We start from the raw sequence: 18,818 nt of genomic DNA, 5'->3' as shown, positions 1-18,818 counted from the left end.
GTGCTGGCCAGGGAACAGAGCTGGGCAGGGGCAGGGCAGGCCTGGCTGCCTGTCCCTCTAGTCAGTACCTCCGGAAAGTTTCCAGCAGAAGCTGTTATGGTTGCTGAAAGATGGCCCTCGTCTGGACTGGTTTTCTCCAACTACTCACCTCTTCTCCCAAAGGACGTTCCTGACATTGCATGAGGCTACTTTTAAAAGCAGCTTCTGATCATCGCACCTTCCCTCCTCCTCCCCTTGGACAGCAGCAATGCTTACTGCTCCCTGATTTCATTTGTTCCTGGAGAGCCCACTCTCCAGAAAGTGTAAGCTAGACCATGGATGAATTTGACCTCAAAGCCCCCTGTGCAGAAGGGTAACAGCAGAGAGGGGTTGCAGAGAAGAGCACTCACTTTCTGGGCCTAGCTGCAAAATGGTATTTATGTAATAAGAGCTATAGATCTCAGAGCGCATTGCAAAGGAGGTCAGTATTGTCCCCATTTTACAGATGGGGAAACTGAGGCACAGGGAGTGACTTGCCCAAAGTCACCCAGCAGGCCAGTGGCAGAGCTAGGACTAAAGCCCAGTCGGAGTCCCAATCCTGTGCACTGTCTAATCATTCCTGTCCAGCTGTATTCACCTGGTAATTCTGTTTCTCTGCCTCTAGCCAGACAGACCCTTAGTCTCAGGGCTTAGCTCCTTATCCAGCTGCGGATACTTCCCTGCCTCTTCAGTATGTGACCATTGGTGGGAGCAGTAAGTGTCCTCCAGGCTCCCTGTTGCCTGTGACACACCATCCCCTCCCAACTATGTCAGTTGTGGGGGAGGCAGCGCTCCCACAAAGAAAAGCCAATCCTAGAGCAAGAGATGATCAGAAAATCCATCTTTTAATAAAGAACCCCCAAAACTGTTGGTGAAAACCTGCACATCTGCTTTCTACAGAGAAGCATGGGGGTGTTTTTCTCCTCTGATAATACCAGCTGTGCAAGGTCCTCCACTCTCGGCACATAAAAAGATGGAGGGATATCCCCAAAGGAAAATGAGTAAAGGTGCAATGGGCAGCCACAACATGGCCAGTACAAACTGGGACAGTTAAAGATACTTCTGCAATCCAGTGTCGCCTATAACAGTGCAGGTGGCAACAGGCAGCATGTGCAGTCCCTGAGCCAGCCACCTGCAGTGAGAAAACATCACTTGCTTGAGACTTTAAATGCTTCCTGGGTCCCCTCAGCTGTTCTCTCCTGCTCAGAGCTGCGTGGCAGTATGCAAAGTGGGGAACTGGAGCAGAGTTTGACTTGTTTTTAAAAAGGGGCCTTACTTTTTTTTTCAGCCTAAATTGAACTAAGCTTTGTATCAAAAGTCAATGTAAATAATGGCCCACACTTTTTTTACTCCAATAAACAATTTTTTCTATTGTCTTTCAACCTCCTTGCTGTGCGTGCAACACAGACAACAGCCTAAGGGGACATTGGCTGGAGAAACTGACCGAGGCTAGTTTGGGCCCCAGCTGTTGTGCATGCCCACAGGTTGGATTTTGGAACCTTGTTTAACTAAATCAAGGAGGTGAAGTGTTTTAAACTGGGTCAGACAGTTGCTGCTTTAATCCCTGAATTGCTCAGTATTTCCCCAGAGGGGCTGTGCATTCTACATCAGTCCTAATGTTACAGAAGAAGGTTGGAAGACTCCAGACCTTGGGGTTAATGGTGCATCAGTAGGCAGAGTTGATGGCTGAAGATCACGGACTTCTGTCCCATGCATTTCAAGAGCCTTCTCCTAGGCAGCAAAGTCCTGCTGCTTGGGGCTGTCCATAGAAGTGGCCATAGCACATGCACAGGCTGCAGGTGCGATGATTCCATGGGGCAGCAGGAGAGGAAGCTGCTCTGACAGGTCTGGTGGTTGTTGGCACAAGGCCCTGGTCCAGCTGCCATGGAACAGAGAAGACAAATGGATGCTGTAGTGCAGGGGAAGCAGCAGCCTTCCAGTTGCCATGTGAGCCCACCTGGCTTAGGCCCTTTCTACCACACAAACAATGAGGCTTAAACACAGCTGGGATAGGATCGTGTTCCAGCATGGTTTCTTTTTGCCCATGTGCACAGGGCTAGGATCAAAGACCCAGACTGTAGTACCAGGTATACGGACGTGGTTATTGCTCCACAGGCAGGAGCCACATGAGGTGTAGAACTGGGTCTAGCCCAGGAGTCAGGATGTATCAGCTGTGTGTGCCTGAGCCAAAGCGGATATGAGTCCTCCAGCTTGGACCCCTTAGCTCAAGATGGAGCCCCACCTGTGTTCAACGCCAGAGGGTTCCAGTTCAGTCACGGATGGTGGCCATCGCACGGGCTCACAAGCATGGTTGAGTTGTTTTTCGAATGCAGGCTTTGTCCACAGTGGAACCTCCCACCATTTCACTAGGGTGGTGCTCAGTCAGCCTGCAGCACTGCTCCCCAGCCTGGTGGTGCCAACACAGCTGCAGCCTGGGCTCGGGGCAGGGTATGGGGTGAACTGAGGCTGGAACGAGAAGATGGTTTCTAGCCCTCAGCGGAGGGAGGTTCTGGACCAGCCCCCCCCTCCCCCGCATAGGAGCAGGGGCTCAAACAACCACACTCCTTTGAAGCGGGAGCTCTGGAAGTTTAGGAATGGGCTGATGTGCAGGGCCTGCTGCACTAGCAGGGCCCGGACTCCGTGACCCAGGGCCCTTCTAGGCCACTGGAAACATGGGAGGAGCTGGCAGCTCCCAGCCGTGGTTGAGCAGGATCGACTCCAGCAGGTTCCCTCAAACGCGGGCATTCAGGAGCCATGGCCCAGTCAGCCCCTGCCCATGGTTCCTGCGACCCCAGCTGCTATGGTCAGTGGGGTGGGTTTGTTAATTTCAGGCAGGACACCCCCCAGCATCTCCCTGCCAGCAGTGTCCGGCTGGAAAGAGCAGCTGTGGGAGTGGTACCTCCCCAGTAAAAAGCAGGGGCACAGCTGTTAGTGGGTAATTTGTAGGACATGAACTGTGGGGGGAGGCTCCCCAGTGCCTGCTCTCCCCCTCCATCCACCCATTGGCCCATCTAACACAGACTTTGCTGGTCTCTGCACAGATTGGTGAGTGTGTCTGTGATTTTTGCATAAACGAAGAGGTGTAGGTGGGGAAATGCTGCATTCATTCCAGCTTAGATCAGGCTGCTGGGGTGGTGCTTTGAGCCAATGCAGGGTAAACCCTTTGGGGCAGGAGCTGGAGGGGATTTGGAGGATGGCGAGTCAGTGATATAATGAGGCTTAGCCCCCTGGAAAGCAGCAGTAAGCCGCATGCCTGATTTCGTTACACAAGGTGCAAGCTACATTCAGGCAGGTGGGGGAAGAGGGTGGAAATCGGGGCTGCCCAAAGCCAGCCTCCGCAGCAGAACTCACAGTGGAGGTGGTGCAGCTGGGAGGATGCTGAGCGGCTTAGCTGGCAGCAGCAGGCGAGGGCTGTATGGCAGGCGTGGGCTCCCCTTGGCGGAGGTCAGCAAGGATGTCAGCCAGGTCGAGCATGCAGAGCTGAACCTGATGGAGACAGAGCACGGTTGCTTTAGGAAGGAACTTTACCTGGATCCAGCCAGTGATGTCCTGAAAACACAGCGAGCCTTAAAAGGAGAAATCCCAGCAGGGGCTGCTGTAGCAAATAGTATGGTCCACTCCCTGTAGGAGCCTTGGGTACAGAGGGGCTCACAGCTACTAGGCCTGGCCTGTCCCAGGAGGGGCACTGTAGGGAGTGGGACAGGAGTATTGGCTACTCCAGTCCCAGCCTCTTCCAGTGAGAGGCGCTGTACAGGGTGGTGCAGAAGCATTGGCTGTAGGCTGTGTTCTAGCCTCCAGAGTGAGCATCTCAGAGCATAGGGCTGGGGAAAGCCAAATGCCGTGAAGAAGAGCGGGCAGCTGCATCTCTGACCGTGTCAAGCTGGGTTTCTGTGTCCTCCAGGGGGACGTCCACCTGCAGCTTCATTTGCTTTGTCGCCAGCTGGAAGAGGTTGAGGGCAGCCATCTTGATCTGCCCCAGTTGCAGGGTCTTCTTGGCGGCTGTGCTCTGGATCTCAGTCCACTTGGACTCCTGCATTGAGATTGGAGCAGAGGGTTATGGGATGCCTTGACACAGGCACTGCATCCCACTCCGCATTCCCGAAACTGCCTGCCCCAGCCAAGCATCGCATCTGCCCTATACCACTGGAGGAGACCAGCCCTGGAGGGTCTCAGCACCCTCGCTAGAGCAGTGATACCCAGCCAGCAATCTCCAGGCACCAGGAGTGAGTTAAGGCCACACAGCCCAGCGATAGTTGTCCCCGCTTTGGGGACAGATGAGGCCCCTTCCTCACTGATTGGGCCCTCATCTTCCTCCCGCAGCAGATTCTTTGATCAGTTGCTCCATCCCCAGCAATGCTGCCTCATGTTCCTCTTTGTTCCCTCTGACCACGGGGCTCCTGCCTTCGTTCCCCTTGACAACGTCCCCAGCTGTGAACTAAGCCTCCCCGGCCCTGGGAAGTAGGGATGGATTATCCCCACTTCGCCTAGGGTGGAAGAGGGCCGCTTGCTCAGGACAAGGCCACACACCGGCAGCAGAGTTGAGAGCAGAACCCAGCATCCTGGCTCCTACCTGGCTGAGCCCAGCTGTCCACTTGCGCTTCCAGTCCTGTGGGCCTGGCACCCTGCAGCAGCACCCACCACAGAGCCACATGGCACCAGCTGTGAGACAGCAGCCTCCAGCGGGGGCATGCCCGTGTTCCTACTCTGCGCTCTGGCAGGCCTGAGTTCAAGTCCTCAGAGGGGCACAAGTGCCAATACCTGGGGTGACCTCATTCTAATGCAGCCCACAAGGCTGTGCCTGGTGAGTAATGGAGACCCACCCCCACCCCCTGCCCAGTGGGCAAGAGGGAGCCACTTCAGCACAGACAGCTCACAGGTCCTTCGGGGGGTCCAGACAGAGCCTGTCCAGAAGATTCTTTTGATGCTAGAACCTGGCATGACAGAGCCTGATCTGCACTGCCCCCTCCCCCCCCCAGGCTCATGAGGGGGGATGGGTTGGGGGTGATGTTGCACCCTGCAGGCTCATGCCTGGGCCTAGCACAGGGGTTATAGACATGCCAAGTCGGTCTGATCCTACCCCTGCAGTGTTTGCTCTGCACCTGCTGCACCCCCATCCCTCCCTCAGCACCCTGCTCGCAGGGGCTACATCACCAGCCACCCTGCTCTCCAGCCTGCTCACTGGAGGCACCAGCATGCTGCATGGGCGAGGCTGGAACCGGGCCCAGCTCACTCAGCCCCCCCAGATTCACACATGTTCTATTTCGGGAAAGCGAGGGGGAGGGCAGGAGCCATTCTGGATGGACTGCCAGCCCCGCCGAGCTGGCAGCGAGCTAGGGCCCAGCTGGGGAGGGACGGCAGAGCAGGGCTGTGGCCAATACCCCCTCCAGCTCAGGGTAGGTCAATGCGGGTGGGCGGTGGCCTTCAGGCAGCAGGGTCCATCGTGGAAGTGGTGTGGGAGTCACTGGGGCCACTGACGGAGGCTGAGAGCGCCCCGGGACTTGGCCACACGTCCCTGCCCCACAAGGCCGAAGGAGCCCCTAGGAACCTGCCCCATGCCCCAGTTCCATAGGGCCAGTGGAGCCTCCTGACAGTCCCCCACCCCTCTGCCCCTGGCATGCTGGAGGGCTGCAGTCTCCCCACGTACCCACTGGTGCACCTTGGCCCGGGCCTGCTCCCGCTGGGCCTGCAGCAGGGCCAGCTCGTTGTTGAGCTGCATGACCTGGGTGCTGCTCTGCGCCAGGTACTGCTGGAGCTGGGCCTGCGTCTCCGCCATCGCCTCCCGGCTCCCCAGGTCCTGCTGCACCAGCACCGCGTGGGTGGCCCTCAGCGTCCTAAAGCGGTCAATCAGCGGCTGGATGTCCTGAAACTGCCCGGAGAGGGGACGGTGGGGGAGGAAGGGACAACGGGGGAGGCCGAGGTTTAGGGGGGCTCATTCAGGACAGAGGGGCAGGCCTGCAGCCTGGGAACTGAGTCCCTTTCACAGGTGGCGCAAGGGGGTTACGCTGATTTGAATGAGCAGGGCTCGGCTGTCCCGTTTTACACCGAGTGCATCTCTACTTTGGGTCAGGGACCTCCCCCACCCTGTGATGCTTCGTTCCCTGCCTGCCCCCTGTGCACCAGCATCCCCTGTGCATCTTGCTCTAGCAGGTTTGGGTGGAGTGTCCAAGTCACCATGAGTCACTGGGATCTGAGCCAGAACCAGCCACCTCCCACCCTACTCCTTGCACTGGGGCCCCTTCCCACAGACGAGGTTACTGAGTGGCTGGGTCGAGCCTGAGGGGCCTAGTGGCTTTCCTAGAGTAGCTGGTGCTGCAGGCAGATCATGGCGTGTTCCAGCACTGCTTATCCCAGGGGAGGCCACCTCCTCATGCACAAAGGGGCAGGGTTAGCTTGTTTCAGCACCACCCGTTTCAGGCTACAAACCTCCCCAAGGGCATCATCTGGGGAGGGATCAGAGCACTTGGCGGGGGTGGGGAGGTTGCTCTGGCTGAGAGGACCAGGGCAGTTGTGGTGACAGGTGCTGCAGCTCTGAGGAGTGGTGGGGCAGTGCTGTGGGGTGCTGGGGCATGAGGGGGAAGGGTGCTGCGCCCATGAGGAGGTGCGGGGCAGTTGTGGGGAGGATGTTGCCATCCTGCGGGGCAGTTATGGGTGACAGGTGCTGTGGCCATGAGGAGCATGGGGCAGTTGGGGGGGAGCTACAGCCATGATGGGGTGTGGGGCAGTTGTGGGGAGAGTGTTGCAGTTGTGGGGAGCAGTTGTAGGTGACGGGGGACACGGGGCAGTTGTGGGGGAAGGTGCTGTGGCCTTGAGGCACAGGGCAATTGTGGAGGATGGGTGCCACGGCCATGAGGGGGCATGGGTTCTGCAGCCGTGAGACACACCTGTGGGTGATGGCTGCTGCGGCCGTGAGGGGGTGCAGGGCACCTGTGGGGAGGAGGGGGAGGTGCTGTGGCCTTGAAGAGGCGTGGGGCAAATGTGGGGGGCGGGTGCCGGGGCCGTGAGGGAACATGGGTGGGGAAAGGGTGCTGCGTCTGTGAGGGAGCACAGGGCACTTGTGGGTCTCGGGTGCTGCAGCCGGGAGGGGGCGTGAGGTAGTTGTGTGCGGGGGGGCGTGTGGGTCAGTTGTGTGTGTGTGTGTGGGGGGGGTGCTGCAGCCATGAAGGGAAGCTATGGGTGAAGGGCGTGCTGTGGCCATGAGGGAGCACGGGGCAGTTGTGGGCAACGGGAACTGTGGCCGTGAGGGGGCACGGGGTACTGGAGTGGGGGGTGCTGCAGCCGTGAGGAGCAGTTTTGGGTTGCAGGGCAGTTGTGGGGTGCTGTGGCCGTGAGAGGGTGCGGGGTAGTGTGTGGGGGGGTGCTGCGGCTGTGAGGGGGGCATGGGGTAGTGGGAGGGTGCTGCGGCCGTGAGGGGCAGTTGTGGGTGACGGGTGCTGTGGCCGTGAGGGGACGCGGGGCAGTTGTGGGGGCATGGGGTGCTGTGGCCGTGAGAGGGTGCGGAGTAGTGTGTGGAGGGGTGCTGTGGCTGTGAGGGGACACAAGGTAGTGGGGTGAGGGGTGCTGCAGCTGAGGGGAGGTTGTGGCTAACGGATGCTGTGGCCTGGAAACAGTACTCAGGTCACTTGTTGCTGGCACTGGAGGTCAGGGTGGCTCGGTAACAGCAGTGGGCCAGGGCATTGGGGGGGGGGGGGTGGCGCGGGAACCTGGGAGGGGAAATGCCAGCACTTGTCTGGGGACTTTAGCAGTTGGGGAGGGACTGAGCACTTGCAGGGGGTGTCAGGGTGCTTTCCAGCACAGGGAAGGTCAGTAATTGGGAAGGGGCCAGTGCAGAGCTGGGGAGGGGGATCAGGTAGACCATGGGGAGTGGGGAAGTTGGCATGGGGGCATCTAGAGGCAGGTAGTGCCCCCTGCTCCTGACCCTTCCCCCCCCCCCAGCAGCTCCCTGCAGAGTCCCCCCTCACCTGCTCTGTCTTCTCCAACACCCCCTGGAGATAGCTCCGGAAGATGGCATGGGCTTCCAGGCGCCGCTGCAGCCTGTCCCTCTCCACGAGAAGCCGGGCAATCTCCTGGCGCAACCGCATGGCCTCCACGACCTTCTGCACCACCTGCTCCCGCTGCTCACTCACCTTGTGCAGCGCCCGGCTCCGCTTGGAGTCATTGTCCTGCCACCCACAACACAGGGAACCAGGTAATGTTAAAGGGCAAGCTCCCCACCACGCTGAGCCCGCATGCTTGGTGTGTAGTACTGCTGCCACACCAGAGGGATCTGTGTTAGGGTAACAACCTTCTACTGACACCTTACTGGAGAAGCTGCTCCTTTAGCTCGAGCTGTTGTAGCTTCTGCTTTAGATCCCTGATTCAATCCCCACTGATAAGTTGCACTGTCTGTGTACGTTAGGGAATCAGAAATGGGCAGAACCAGAACCCTGGATCCAAATGCACCTAGAGTCTGGAACCAAAAATGTGTGGCTGAGAGCAGAGCCCAAACTGGATCCTGGTAGCTGCAAGACTCTGTGGCTGAGGTCATTAGTGGTGCCTGGATGTGCTGAGGAATTTGGATGATGAGGGAAATGGCAGATGTGCTAAATGACTTTTTTGTTTGTTTTCACCAAACAGGTTTGTAGCAATTGAACATCTGACATCGTGAATGCCAATGAAAACAAGGTAGGACCAGAGGCTAAAATAGGGAAAGAACAAGTTAAAAATTACTGAGACATGTTGGATGTCTTCTAGGATGGAATTCATCAGGCCCTGGTGACTTGAACACTCAAGGAGCTGATTGAGGAGATAGCTGAGCCATTAGTGATTATCTTCAAAAAGTCATGGCAGATGGGAGAGATTCCAGACAACTGGAAAGGGCAAATCTAGTGCCTATCTATAAAAAGGACAACTTGGGGAATTACAGACCAGGCAGTTTAACTTCAGTACCTGGAAAAATAATGGAGCAAACAATTAAGCAATCAATCTGCAAACATCTAGAAGATAATAAGATAAGTAACAGTCAACATGGATTTATCAAAAACAAATAGCTTTCTTTGACAGGGTAACAAGCTTTGTGGGTGGGGGGAAGCGGTAGACGTGGTATATCTTGATTTTAGTAAGGCTTTTGATACTGTCTCGCATGATCTTCTTATAAACAAACAAACTAGGGAAATACAACCTAGATGGAACGGCTATAAGGTGGGTGCATAACTGATTGGAAAGTCATTCCCAGGGAGCAGTGGTTCACAGTCATGCTGTAAGGGCATAACAAGTGGAGTCCCACGGGAATCAGTTCTGGGTCTAGTTCTGTTCAAGATCTTCATCAATGATTTAGAGAATGGCAGTTTGCGGACGATACCAAACTGTGAGGATTTGCAAATGCTTTGGAGGACAGGATTAAAATTCAAAATGATCTGGACAAACTGGAGAAATGGTCTGAAGAAAATAGGATGAAAGTTAATAAGGACAAATGCAAAGTACTTCACTTAGGAAGCAACAATCAGTTGCACACATACAAAATGGGAAATGACTGCCTAGGAAGGAGTACTGCGGAAAGGGATCTGAAGGTTATAGAAACGCACAAACTAAATATGAGTCAACAGTGTAACACTGTTGGGGGGGGGCGGGAAGGGAAAAAAAAAAAGCAAACGTCATTCTGGGATGTATTAGCAGGAGTGTTGTAAGCAAGACACGAGAAGTAATTCTCCCGCTCTACTCTGCGCTGAGTTTGGTTTCAACTGGAGTATTGTGTTCAGTTCTGGGCACCACATTTCATGAAAGATGTGGACAAATTGGAGAAAGTCCAGAGAAGAGTAACAAAAATGATTAAAGGTCTAGAAAACATGATCCATGAGGGAAGATTGAAAAAATTGGGTTTGTTTCGTCTGGAGAAGAGAAGACAGAGAGGGGACATAACAGTTTTCAAGTACATAAAAAGGTTGTTACAAGGAGGAGGGAGAAAAATTGTTCTCAATCTTTGGGGATAAGACAAGCAGCAATGGGCTTAAATTGGGGGAAGGGCGGTTTAGGTTGGACATTAGGAAAAAGTTCCTAAGTGACAGGGTGGTTAAGCACTGGAATAAATTTCCCAGGGAGGTTGTGGAATCTCCATCATTAGAGATTTTTAAGAGCAGGTTAGACAAACACCTGTCAGGGACAATACTTAGTCCTGCCATTAGTGCAGGGGACTGGACTAGATGACCTCTCGAGTTCCCCTCCTGTCCTATGATTGATTCTATGATCCAGTGGAAATGGATTTGACACACACCTGCTCTGTTTAGTTTAGTTTGGCAAGAGCAATACCTTCCAGGTACAGTCCATCTCCACCCCAGCCAGCAGGCTTTCCTCCCGGCCCCGGGATCTCCATGTGGGACTTGTACCTTTAGGAACTTGTCAAATTTGAAGATGGCCTCCTTGAGCTGCCCCTCCTTGTACTGCAGTTCCTTCCGGCGCTGCTGCAGGCTCTCCATCTTCATCTGGAACTCCTACAGGAGGCCAGGACAAGGCCAGTCAGGAGGTGGGGCCAGCCCAAGCAATCCTTCCTGAGCTTTCACCAACAGGGGGGCAAGGACCCTCAGAGCACCTGGGCTTGGGTGAGGGGGCTCAGCGTGTGGGAAGAGAGGGCTTCAAGGCTGCATCCCCTGCAGTGCTGGAACAGCAGCAGCAGGTCTGCCTAATGCAGAGCGTTCTGTAGAGTGAGGGTAACATGCTGCCAGAATGTGGGCCTTACGGTCTCCTTCTAATGGCTCATCCACATACAAGGATACAAGCCTACTAGTGCTACCAACTGAGGGAGTTAGCCCTTCAGCACAAGCAGCAGAGAATCATGCTTTTAGCACTGAAGGTCCCAGGTTCCTGCCTTGCTATCAGCCCAAGTGGCAGCAGTTATACAGAACCAAGGAGCGGAGTGCTGACTAAATGCTCTGTGCAAAGCCCTCCCTGGCACTCTGGTGGATCTAGTCCCTGTTTCCTCTTAATCCCCTGTAGCTCCATGTCCAAAGGATTGGCCAGCGTTATCAGGGCTGCATGGGTATACCAGGGCACCACCATTGTCACTGTCCCTTGGGTCGGCCGTAGCAGTCATAGTGGAGCTGAATATCAAGCTGCATTGCCTGCTAGACTGGGGGCTTCCATGGGAATTAGCCACCTAAATACTTTTGAGGATCTGGACCATTGTTAGTGGCAATTATTTGTATTGTGGTAATGCCTAGCGGACCAGGACCCCACTGCTAGGTGCTGTGTAGTCACAGAACAAAATACACACCTTTTTTGTCTATGCAGGAACATCTGGCCTGCAGGACAGAGCATGTATGGGAGTCCGAGGGGTGGGGAGCTTGGGGACAGAGTGAGGGGCCCTATGAGTCAGGACAAACCCCCGTTAAACAACATTCTAGGTTCCATCCAAAACATTTACGGACACACTTGATCTAATACTGAGGATCCAGTGATGGCCACTGCTGGTGCAGGGGGCTTCTCCTCTGCAGCAACTGCCATCTCATTAATGGACTTGCCAACTCTTAAAATCTCATCTGAAAGCTTTTTCCCCTTGCCCATCTCTTAGTCCCTCTCCCCTGCCACTGCTCGGCCATTACATTAAATCCCTCTCTCTATTACACAATTCTCTAAATGTCCTGTTTGATTGTTTTCTGCTCATTATTTCTGTAACTATTATTACATCACCAAAGCATTTTGTACTCTTCTCTCTCACTACGTACATACTTGGCCACACTGTGGCATATCAGATTAATAGGCCGATCAATGCTGGGCAAAATCACGTTTATTGTAATCAACACTGGAACACCAAAGTAACTGACAGTGCTTTACAAACTGCAGCAGCATTTTTTGCCGCTAAACTTTTCAGGTTTGGGCCAAACTCTTTGGTTATTTGAATTTTCTCTGAACAACTGCAATTTTCCATGGGGAGGGGGGAGGCCTGGGGAAGCATTTTTCCCAACCAGCTCCAGTCCAGTGAGGTTGAGTTTCTTTAAAGCAGGATTCAGAGTAGCAGCCGTGTTAGTCTGTATCCGCAAAAAGAAGAACAGGAGTACTTGTGGCACCTTAGAGACTAACAAATTTATTAGAGCATAAGCTTTCATGGACTACAGCCCACTTCTTCGGATGCATAAAGCAGGAAGAAGAACAGGAGGACTTGTGGCACCTTAGAGACTAACAAATTTATTAGAGCATAAGCTTTCGTGGACTACAGCCCACTTCTTCGGATGCATATAGAATGGAACATATATTGAGGCTGAGCCATTACAAACATTGAATCTATCTCCCCTTGTAAGTATTCTCACACTTGTTATCTAACTGTCTGTCTGTACTGGGCTAGCTTGATTATCACTTCAAAAACTTTTTTTCTCTTAATTAATTGGCCTCTCAGAGGTGGTAAGACAACTCCCACCTGTTTATGCTCTCTGTATGTGTGTATATATATCTCCTCAATATATGTTCCATTCTATATGCATCCGAAGAAGTGGGCTGTAGTGACCAGCCACTCCCCACAGTGCAGCCCAGTGACATGAAAACAGTAAGGACTCGCTTTCCATTCTCAACCTCCTTCGAGGCCCTGATGCCCCACCCCAGCCCCTCGCCCATCCAGGGACCCCACCATTTAGGAATCATGAACCTCAAGTTAACAGGCACAGCCCGGGCAAGGCCCTGTGCAGCTGGGTTTACCTCTTTCTGTGCCAACAGGGCTTGTTCCACCTCTGCCAGCTCCCTCCTCTTCTCCAGCAGGCGGGTGGCAGGGGTCAGGTAGTCGTCTTCTCTTTCAGGCATTTTCCTGCAGGGGAGGAACAAATGGGCGAGTGGCAGCGCCGCACCTGGCCCCTGATGGAACTCTGCTAACTTCTCTTCAGCCTCCATTGCCATCAGTGGCACCGGGGATGCCGAAAGGGGTACGCCGGACTGGGTACGGAACCCTGGAGATACAAGGGCACCACCCTTGTTCTTACTGCAAATGCCACGTTTACTTGGACCCCCTGTCATGGGCTGGGCCACTGCCAGCTGCACAAGCCAGCACTTCTCCTCAGCGACCACCACCCTGTGCTCCAAATGGACACTTTCATGTCAAGGGATGCGCAGTCAGCAGGCAACCGAGCTAATTTCAGGGCTGGCCTTGGGGGAACAGAGCCATGAGCACTAGCTTTTCCCCCAGTTCCACCCTGATCTATCCCAGAGGATGAGCGGAAAGTGGTTTCTAATCCACAGCCTGCCTGGTGCCCAAACAGAGATTGTGGGTTCACACTCACAGGTTTCCAATTCGTTTTATGGGGGAGTTTTTTCTCCCCCATGTTACGGTTAGAGAAACGACAGGGAAAAGTGACTCCTTAACGAATGTGCAGGGCAACAGCAAGCTCGACTGGGCCCAAAGCAACAAACTGAAACCAAAAAAGGTGAGAGCTCTTTTCCCAAATCGCTTCCAATTTGTCACCGGGTGACTGGCCCTTTAAGCAGGAACAGGTCCAGTCCACCTCCAGCAAGGGCCTGAGTGCAGGGTTGCCAACTTTCTAATAGCACAAAAAAAACAAACACCCTTGCCCTGCCCCTGCCCTGAGCCCCACCCCCACTTGCTCCATCCATCCCTCGCTCTTCCCACCCTCACTCACTTTCACCAGGCAGGGACAAGGGGGTGGGGGTGCAGGCTCCACGATGGGGCCAGAAATGAGGGGTTCAGGGTGTGGGAGGCAGCTCAGGGCTGTGACAGGGGGTTGGGCTGCAGGAGGGGGTTTTGACCTGGGGCAGGGGGTTGGGACGCAGGAGGAGTTCAGGGTACGGGCTCCGGCTGGGCAGCGCTTACCTTAGGTGGCTCCCAGAAGCGGCCAGCCTGCCCGTCTCCTAGGCAGAGGGGCCGGGGGGCTCTGCGCACTGCCTGTGCCCATAGTTCCTAGCCAAGGTGAACTGTAGAGCTGGCGCTCAGGGCAGGGGCAGCACACAGAGCCCCATGGCCACCCCTGTACCTAGGAGCCAGACATGCCAGCCGCTGGAGCTACATGGCACCAGGGAGCCTGCCTTAGCCCTTCTGGGCCACTACCCGTACTTTTAGCAATGCTGACCAGAGCTGCCAGGGCCCCTTTTTGACCAGGTGTTCTGTCCAAAACCAGACACTTGGCAAGCCTGAGTGAGAGCACCTGGCCTCTCTTAAGAGCCAGGCAGCAGGGGGAGAGGAAGGAGCAGTAGTTGAGTGCTAACAGGTGAGAGCAGGAAAAGCCTGTTGAGTAGCTGGTTCCTGCAGAGGCACCTTGGGAAAGGGAAAGAACCAGCTCCGGCAGAGCAGGCCAAGCCTGGATTTTGGAGGGAGAGTCCTATGGGCAGGGGCAGGACTTGCAGGCAAAGGGACCGGGCAGTGGAGGGTACCGGGAGCCCTCTTACAAGGACGTGAGGGCTGCAGGAGAGTTGTAAGCAGCACAGACAGTGGCCAGAGGTGGGGGCCCTGGAATATGGGTGGGGCTGGAGAACTGCTGCATTTTTACTAATTATGTTCTGAGGGGTAGACTCAGAGGGGTCTGACTTTGAGGGATCTGCTGGAGGCTGAAACTACTAAATTACGCCAGGCTGCAGGGTTTGTATTAGCCTCTGAAAGGGACAACAGTCTTTTCCCGGGCAGAGAAGGTAACCATTGGTCTGGTCTGTGGTGGAGAAGTTGGGCAACTCAGTTGGTGCTGGGCACTATTGGGGAAACCAAGGAAGGACTTGCTTGTTGCACTGTGGCCAGCCACAGAAGGGTGCTCTGGCAGGCAAGCCCTGCTTACACAGTTATAGTCCTTTTAGGTATTATTTATATCAAAGGAGGTCAGACAGAGAAGTGATTACTAAGTTGATGGTGTTGCTTTAAAAAGAAAAAAGTCTCTAGCACTTTTGATGGCAAAGAATGTGAACCAACGTGGTGCCATCTGTCTGAGTCTGCAGGCAGCCGGAAACAATAGCTCTGAGGCATGTAAATGGATCCCACTCCTTGCGATCTGGGTGTTAACTCTGATACCTAATGACAATTTAAATGTCAAGATTACTAATGACTTTACACCTAATCAAAGTGTGTGTTATGGGTCCCTCCCTATGTCCAATCCATAGGAGATATGAGTCTGTTACTGCCCCAGCTAAGAAGATGTAGCAGCTCATGCTTTTAGCACTGGAGGTCCCTGTTTCAATCTGATGTACTTGCCAAGATACAGGGTGCAGGGATAGCTCAGTGGTTTGAGCATTGGCCTGCTAAACCCGGGGTTGTGAGTTCAATCCTTGAGGGGGCCATTTGGGGATTGGTCCTGCTGTGAGCAGGGGGTTGGATTAGATGACCTCCTGAGGTCCCTTCCAACCCTGATATTCTATGATTGCCAAGATAGTGGCTGTCACATAAGTGTGCACACACACACGTGCACACACAAAAGAGGAACAATCCTAGTACAATGCTCCCCACAAGATAATGTGGGTGGCTCCACAGGCAGGCAGAGCTTACGAGAGTTCTGTCACTTAGATTCTTTAGGGCTACCATACGTCCGGATTTCCCCGGACATGTCCGGCTTTTCGTTCTTTAAATAGCCGTCCAGGGTGGATTTCTAAAAATGTCCGGGATTTCCCCCCGGTCGGCTATTTATAGACCGAAAAGCGGCGGCCAAGTGCCACTCGGCAGCCAAAGCCCTTTCCCGGCTCCCCACATCCCCTGCAGCCTTAGCATGCGGCCCGGCCCACAGCTGTCTTCCCCCTCCTCCCCTCCCCTGAACGCTCCACCCCCCTGCTCCTCCCCCTCCCGCTTCCTGCAAATCAGATGTTCGCGGGAAGTCTGAAAACAAGCCGGGGCAGGCAGGCAGCAGCAGGTAAGCTGGGGTGGGGGAGGACGCGAGGAGGAGGGCTCAGGAAGGCATGGCGCGGCTCAGTCCGGCCGAGCGGCTCCCTCCGGCCCCAGCTGAGCGGCTCTAGCCCTGCCCGGCCCCAGTGGCTCCGGCTGGCTCAGCTCGGGCCCCAGGGCACCGGTTCCGGCCGAGCATCCCTGGCCCCGGCTCCAGCCCGGCTCGGCTCAGGCCCTGGGGCAGCGGCCCTGGTTCCGGCTGAGCGCGCCGGCCCTGGCCCCAGCGGCTCCGGCCCAGCTCGGGCCCCAGGGCGGCGGCCCCGGTTCCGGCCGAACGCGCTGGCACAGCCCCAGCCGAGCACCTCCGGCCTGGCCCCAAGCCCCGCGACCCCGGCCGGAGCTCCGGCTGGAGTGCAGCCCGATTCCTGGGCTCTTGCTAAAGCCGGCCCTGGTCAGGGGACAGGGAGGGGAGGTTGGATGGGTCGGGAGTTCGGGGGGGGGGGGGGCTGTCAGGGAGGCAGGGGTGTGGAGAGAGGTTGGGACAGTCAGGGACAGGGAGCAGGGGGGGTTAGATGGGTCGGGGGTTCTGGGGGGGCTGTCAGGGGGGCAGGGGTGTGGAGAGGGGTCGAGGCAGGCAGAGAGCAGAGGGGGTTGGATGGGTCGGGAGTTCTGGGCGTCCTGTCAAGGGGCGGGGAGCAGTTGGATAGGGCTCTGGGCCTTCGTTTACCAAGCTGTAAAACGAGGGCTGTGATACTCCGCCTCCTTGCTTTGACATACATGGATGTACAATATGAGGTGTGGGCATGGCTTAGGGAATTGCTTAAAATACACCACGGTACAGCCAAGGGAAGCGTGTGCAGGCAGCAGATGGGATCATCACATGCTCCTAACCTGTGCTGTAATTTTTCTGTAACCAGCCTTCTGATTTCTGAGTGCAGACAGCAGCTCTTTTGGTACAAGATGAAATGTTCACCACATCCCCAGGAGCAGGAAGCAACACTCCTAGAAAACCCTGATGAAGCTTTGTTTGTGCTTTTCTGTGGAGTGCTTCTAGTGCCCCATTTTCACTTCCTCTGACCCTGGTTCCATCTTCAACTTTGCACCCCCTGTGTTGCCAACCCCAAATGTTTAAAAAGCATGAGTCAGGCTCACCAAAAATCATGAAACTGGCTTTCAAATCATGAGATTATGTAAAAGTAATAGGTTTGGGGTTCTTTTTATTTGCCTTCTGCTTTTTGAACCTTTAGGTGCACTGGAGTCACATTTTGAAGCTTTCTCCACAGCCACAAGGGCTTGAAATTTACTTTTTCTATAAGAATGAAGGCTGAAATAATCACATATCCACTTGACTCCAGGAGCTGGGGCTTTAAGGAAAACAATAATTATCATGAGACTCATGACAAAATCATGAGAGTTGGCTGGAAACATTCAATAACTGTGTGGAATTTGCTGATTTGGCTAAGTTGGAATGTTTTGCAGAGCCAGTCTGATTACACCAAAGTACCGGCAGCACCCAGGCAGGCTTCCAGCAGAAACCTGCCTGGTTTCCTGCCAACTAAGCCCAGGCTTCCAGGGTTCACCACCCTGGAGCAGCCAGCCATGCAGACTACTGTGTCAGGTGGAATTTCAGGACTTTGTAGGGTCAGCATCTCCAGGGCAGCCAGACAGCCCAGCCCCCTGCCACAGGGCCAGGTCTCCAGGGCTTCCAGGGTTTGGGGCGCTGTGGCAGGGCTCCATTCACTTTCACAAAAAGCGACAAAGAGTCCTGTGGCACCTTATAGACTACCAGACATATTGGAGCATAAGCTTTCATGGGTGAATACCCACTTCGTCAGATGAATGTAGTGGAAATTTCCAGAGGCCGGTATAAATATGCAGGCAAGAACAGTCTAGAGATAACGAGGTTAGTTCAATCAGGGAGGATGAGGCCCTCGTCTAGCAGTTGAAAGTTCACTTTCATGGAGAACTTCAAAGCTGTTGGGGTTTTTGTTCCGAATTGGAATGAAACCAAATTCTGTAATATTGAAATCCTCCACCAAACAGAATCTGCTTTCTCCGCACAGCTCTACTGGGGACCCTGTGGGGTGCTGGCAGAGTTCCAGCCCTGATCAGCAAGCAGGGTTAGAACAGGCTACCGAGAATCACGCCAGGAAGCATCTGTTAAGTGTTTTCTTGCTGGCACAAAACCCAAGAATTAGCCATCCCTCCAGCTACCCAAATAAAGACACCCACTGCCATTAGTGTCAGCAAGAAGTCTACTTCCCCGAGGGCCTGAGCCAAAAGTGGCCTACCCCTACCATGCTTCTTGCGCAGAGATGGGCCAGTGCCTTCATAGCTCTACAGAGGGCCTGGCTCTACAAATAGAGCATTATGCGGGCTCCCACGAGCGGAGAGGTGCCCAGTGCATCCCCCTTCGCACACAAGCAGCTACCTGCCAGTAGGGGGGAAAGGATCTTACTCACGGCAGCAGCAGCTTGTCCCGGAAAGCTGCCCGCAGATATTCTTCCAGTTCGAAAGCCATCGTGGCCCAGCCCCGCGCAGGGACCCTCGGCTCAGGGAATGGGGAGCCGTGGGCCCCCAGCTGCCGTCCCAGCGCCTGCAAAAGGGCAAGGCAGGGAGCAGCGCTCGCCCGTTGCTAAGGAGACAGTCAGCACAACGTTCTGTTGCCATGGTCACGCGTTCGGAATCCCGGAGCCCTTTAAAGTTTCCCTTCCACGCGTCGCTGCAGGAGCGTCTAGAGAACATCTCGTGCAGGGAAGGTGGAGCCACGAGACCGTCCCAACCATGCGGATTTATTTGCAGGAGGGAGGCAGCAAGGGAAAGCCTAGCCCCCTGTAAACGAGTCTGTTCCTTCCCCTGTCCGGGGGGCTCCCTCTCCTCTCTCCTGTCTGCTTTGCATGATTGCTACAGCACCTGGTTTAACTTAGGCTGCAGCTGCAGGACCCTGTGAGTGGCTCCCTTGTGACATGGCCCCCTCCTCCCCAGCGTGCCATAACACCAGGGGCCCCCATTGGACCCTTATGGGCAGATAATATCC

At 54.8% G+C, this 18,818-nt stretch overlaps 1 protein-coding gene across 7 annotated transcripts; it reads right to left on the bottom strand.

The window, feature by feature from the left end:
- Nucleotides 1-844: 844 nt before the first annotated feature.
- Nucleotides 845-18,524, bottom strand: CFAP73 (cilia and flagella associated protein 73). Of its 7 annotated transcripts, none has more exons than XM_005311708.4 (8): nucleotides 18,244-18,524; nucleotides 12,676-12,781; nucleotides 10,377-10,481; nucleotides 7,977-8,177; nucleotides 5,663-5,884; nucleotides 3,890-4,048; nucleotides 3,370-3,504; nucleotides 845-2,484 (listed from the first exon to the last, which is right to left on the bottom strand). In XM_005311708.4, the coding sequence occupies exons 1-7, from the start codon at nucleotides 18,300-18,302 to the stop codon at nucleotides 3,406-3,408; spliced, it is 951 nt and encodes a 316-aa protein (XP_005311765.2). In that variant the 5' UTR covers nucleotides 18,303-18,524; the 3' UTR covers nucleotides 845-2,484; nucleotides 3,370-3,405. The 7 variants fall into 7 exon arrangements, with proteins under 7 accessions (XP_005311765.2, XP_065424308.1, XP_042712015.2 ...); XM_065568236.1 differs by having other exon boundaries at nucleotides 18,240-18,469; XM_042856081.2 differs by having other exon boundaries at nucleotides 845-1,897; nucleotides 18,240-18,468.
- Nucleotides 18,525-18,818: the final 294 nt, after the last annotated feature.

Source organism: Chrysemys picta, chromosome 15 (assembly GCF_011386835.1).
Source record: "Chrysemys picta bellii isolate R12L10 chromosome 15, ASM1138683v2, whole genome shotgun sequence".
Taxonomy (NCBI): Eukaryota; Metazoa; Chordata; order Testudines; family Emydidae; genus Chrysemys; species Chrysemys picta.
This window is presented reverse-complemented; position numbering and strand designations above follow the sequence as displayed.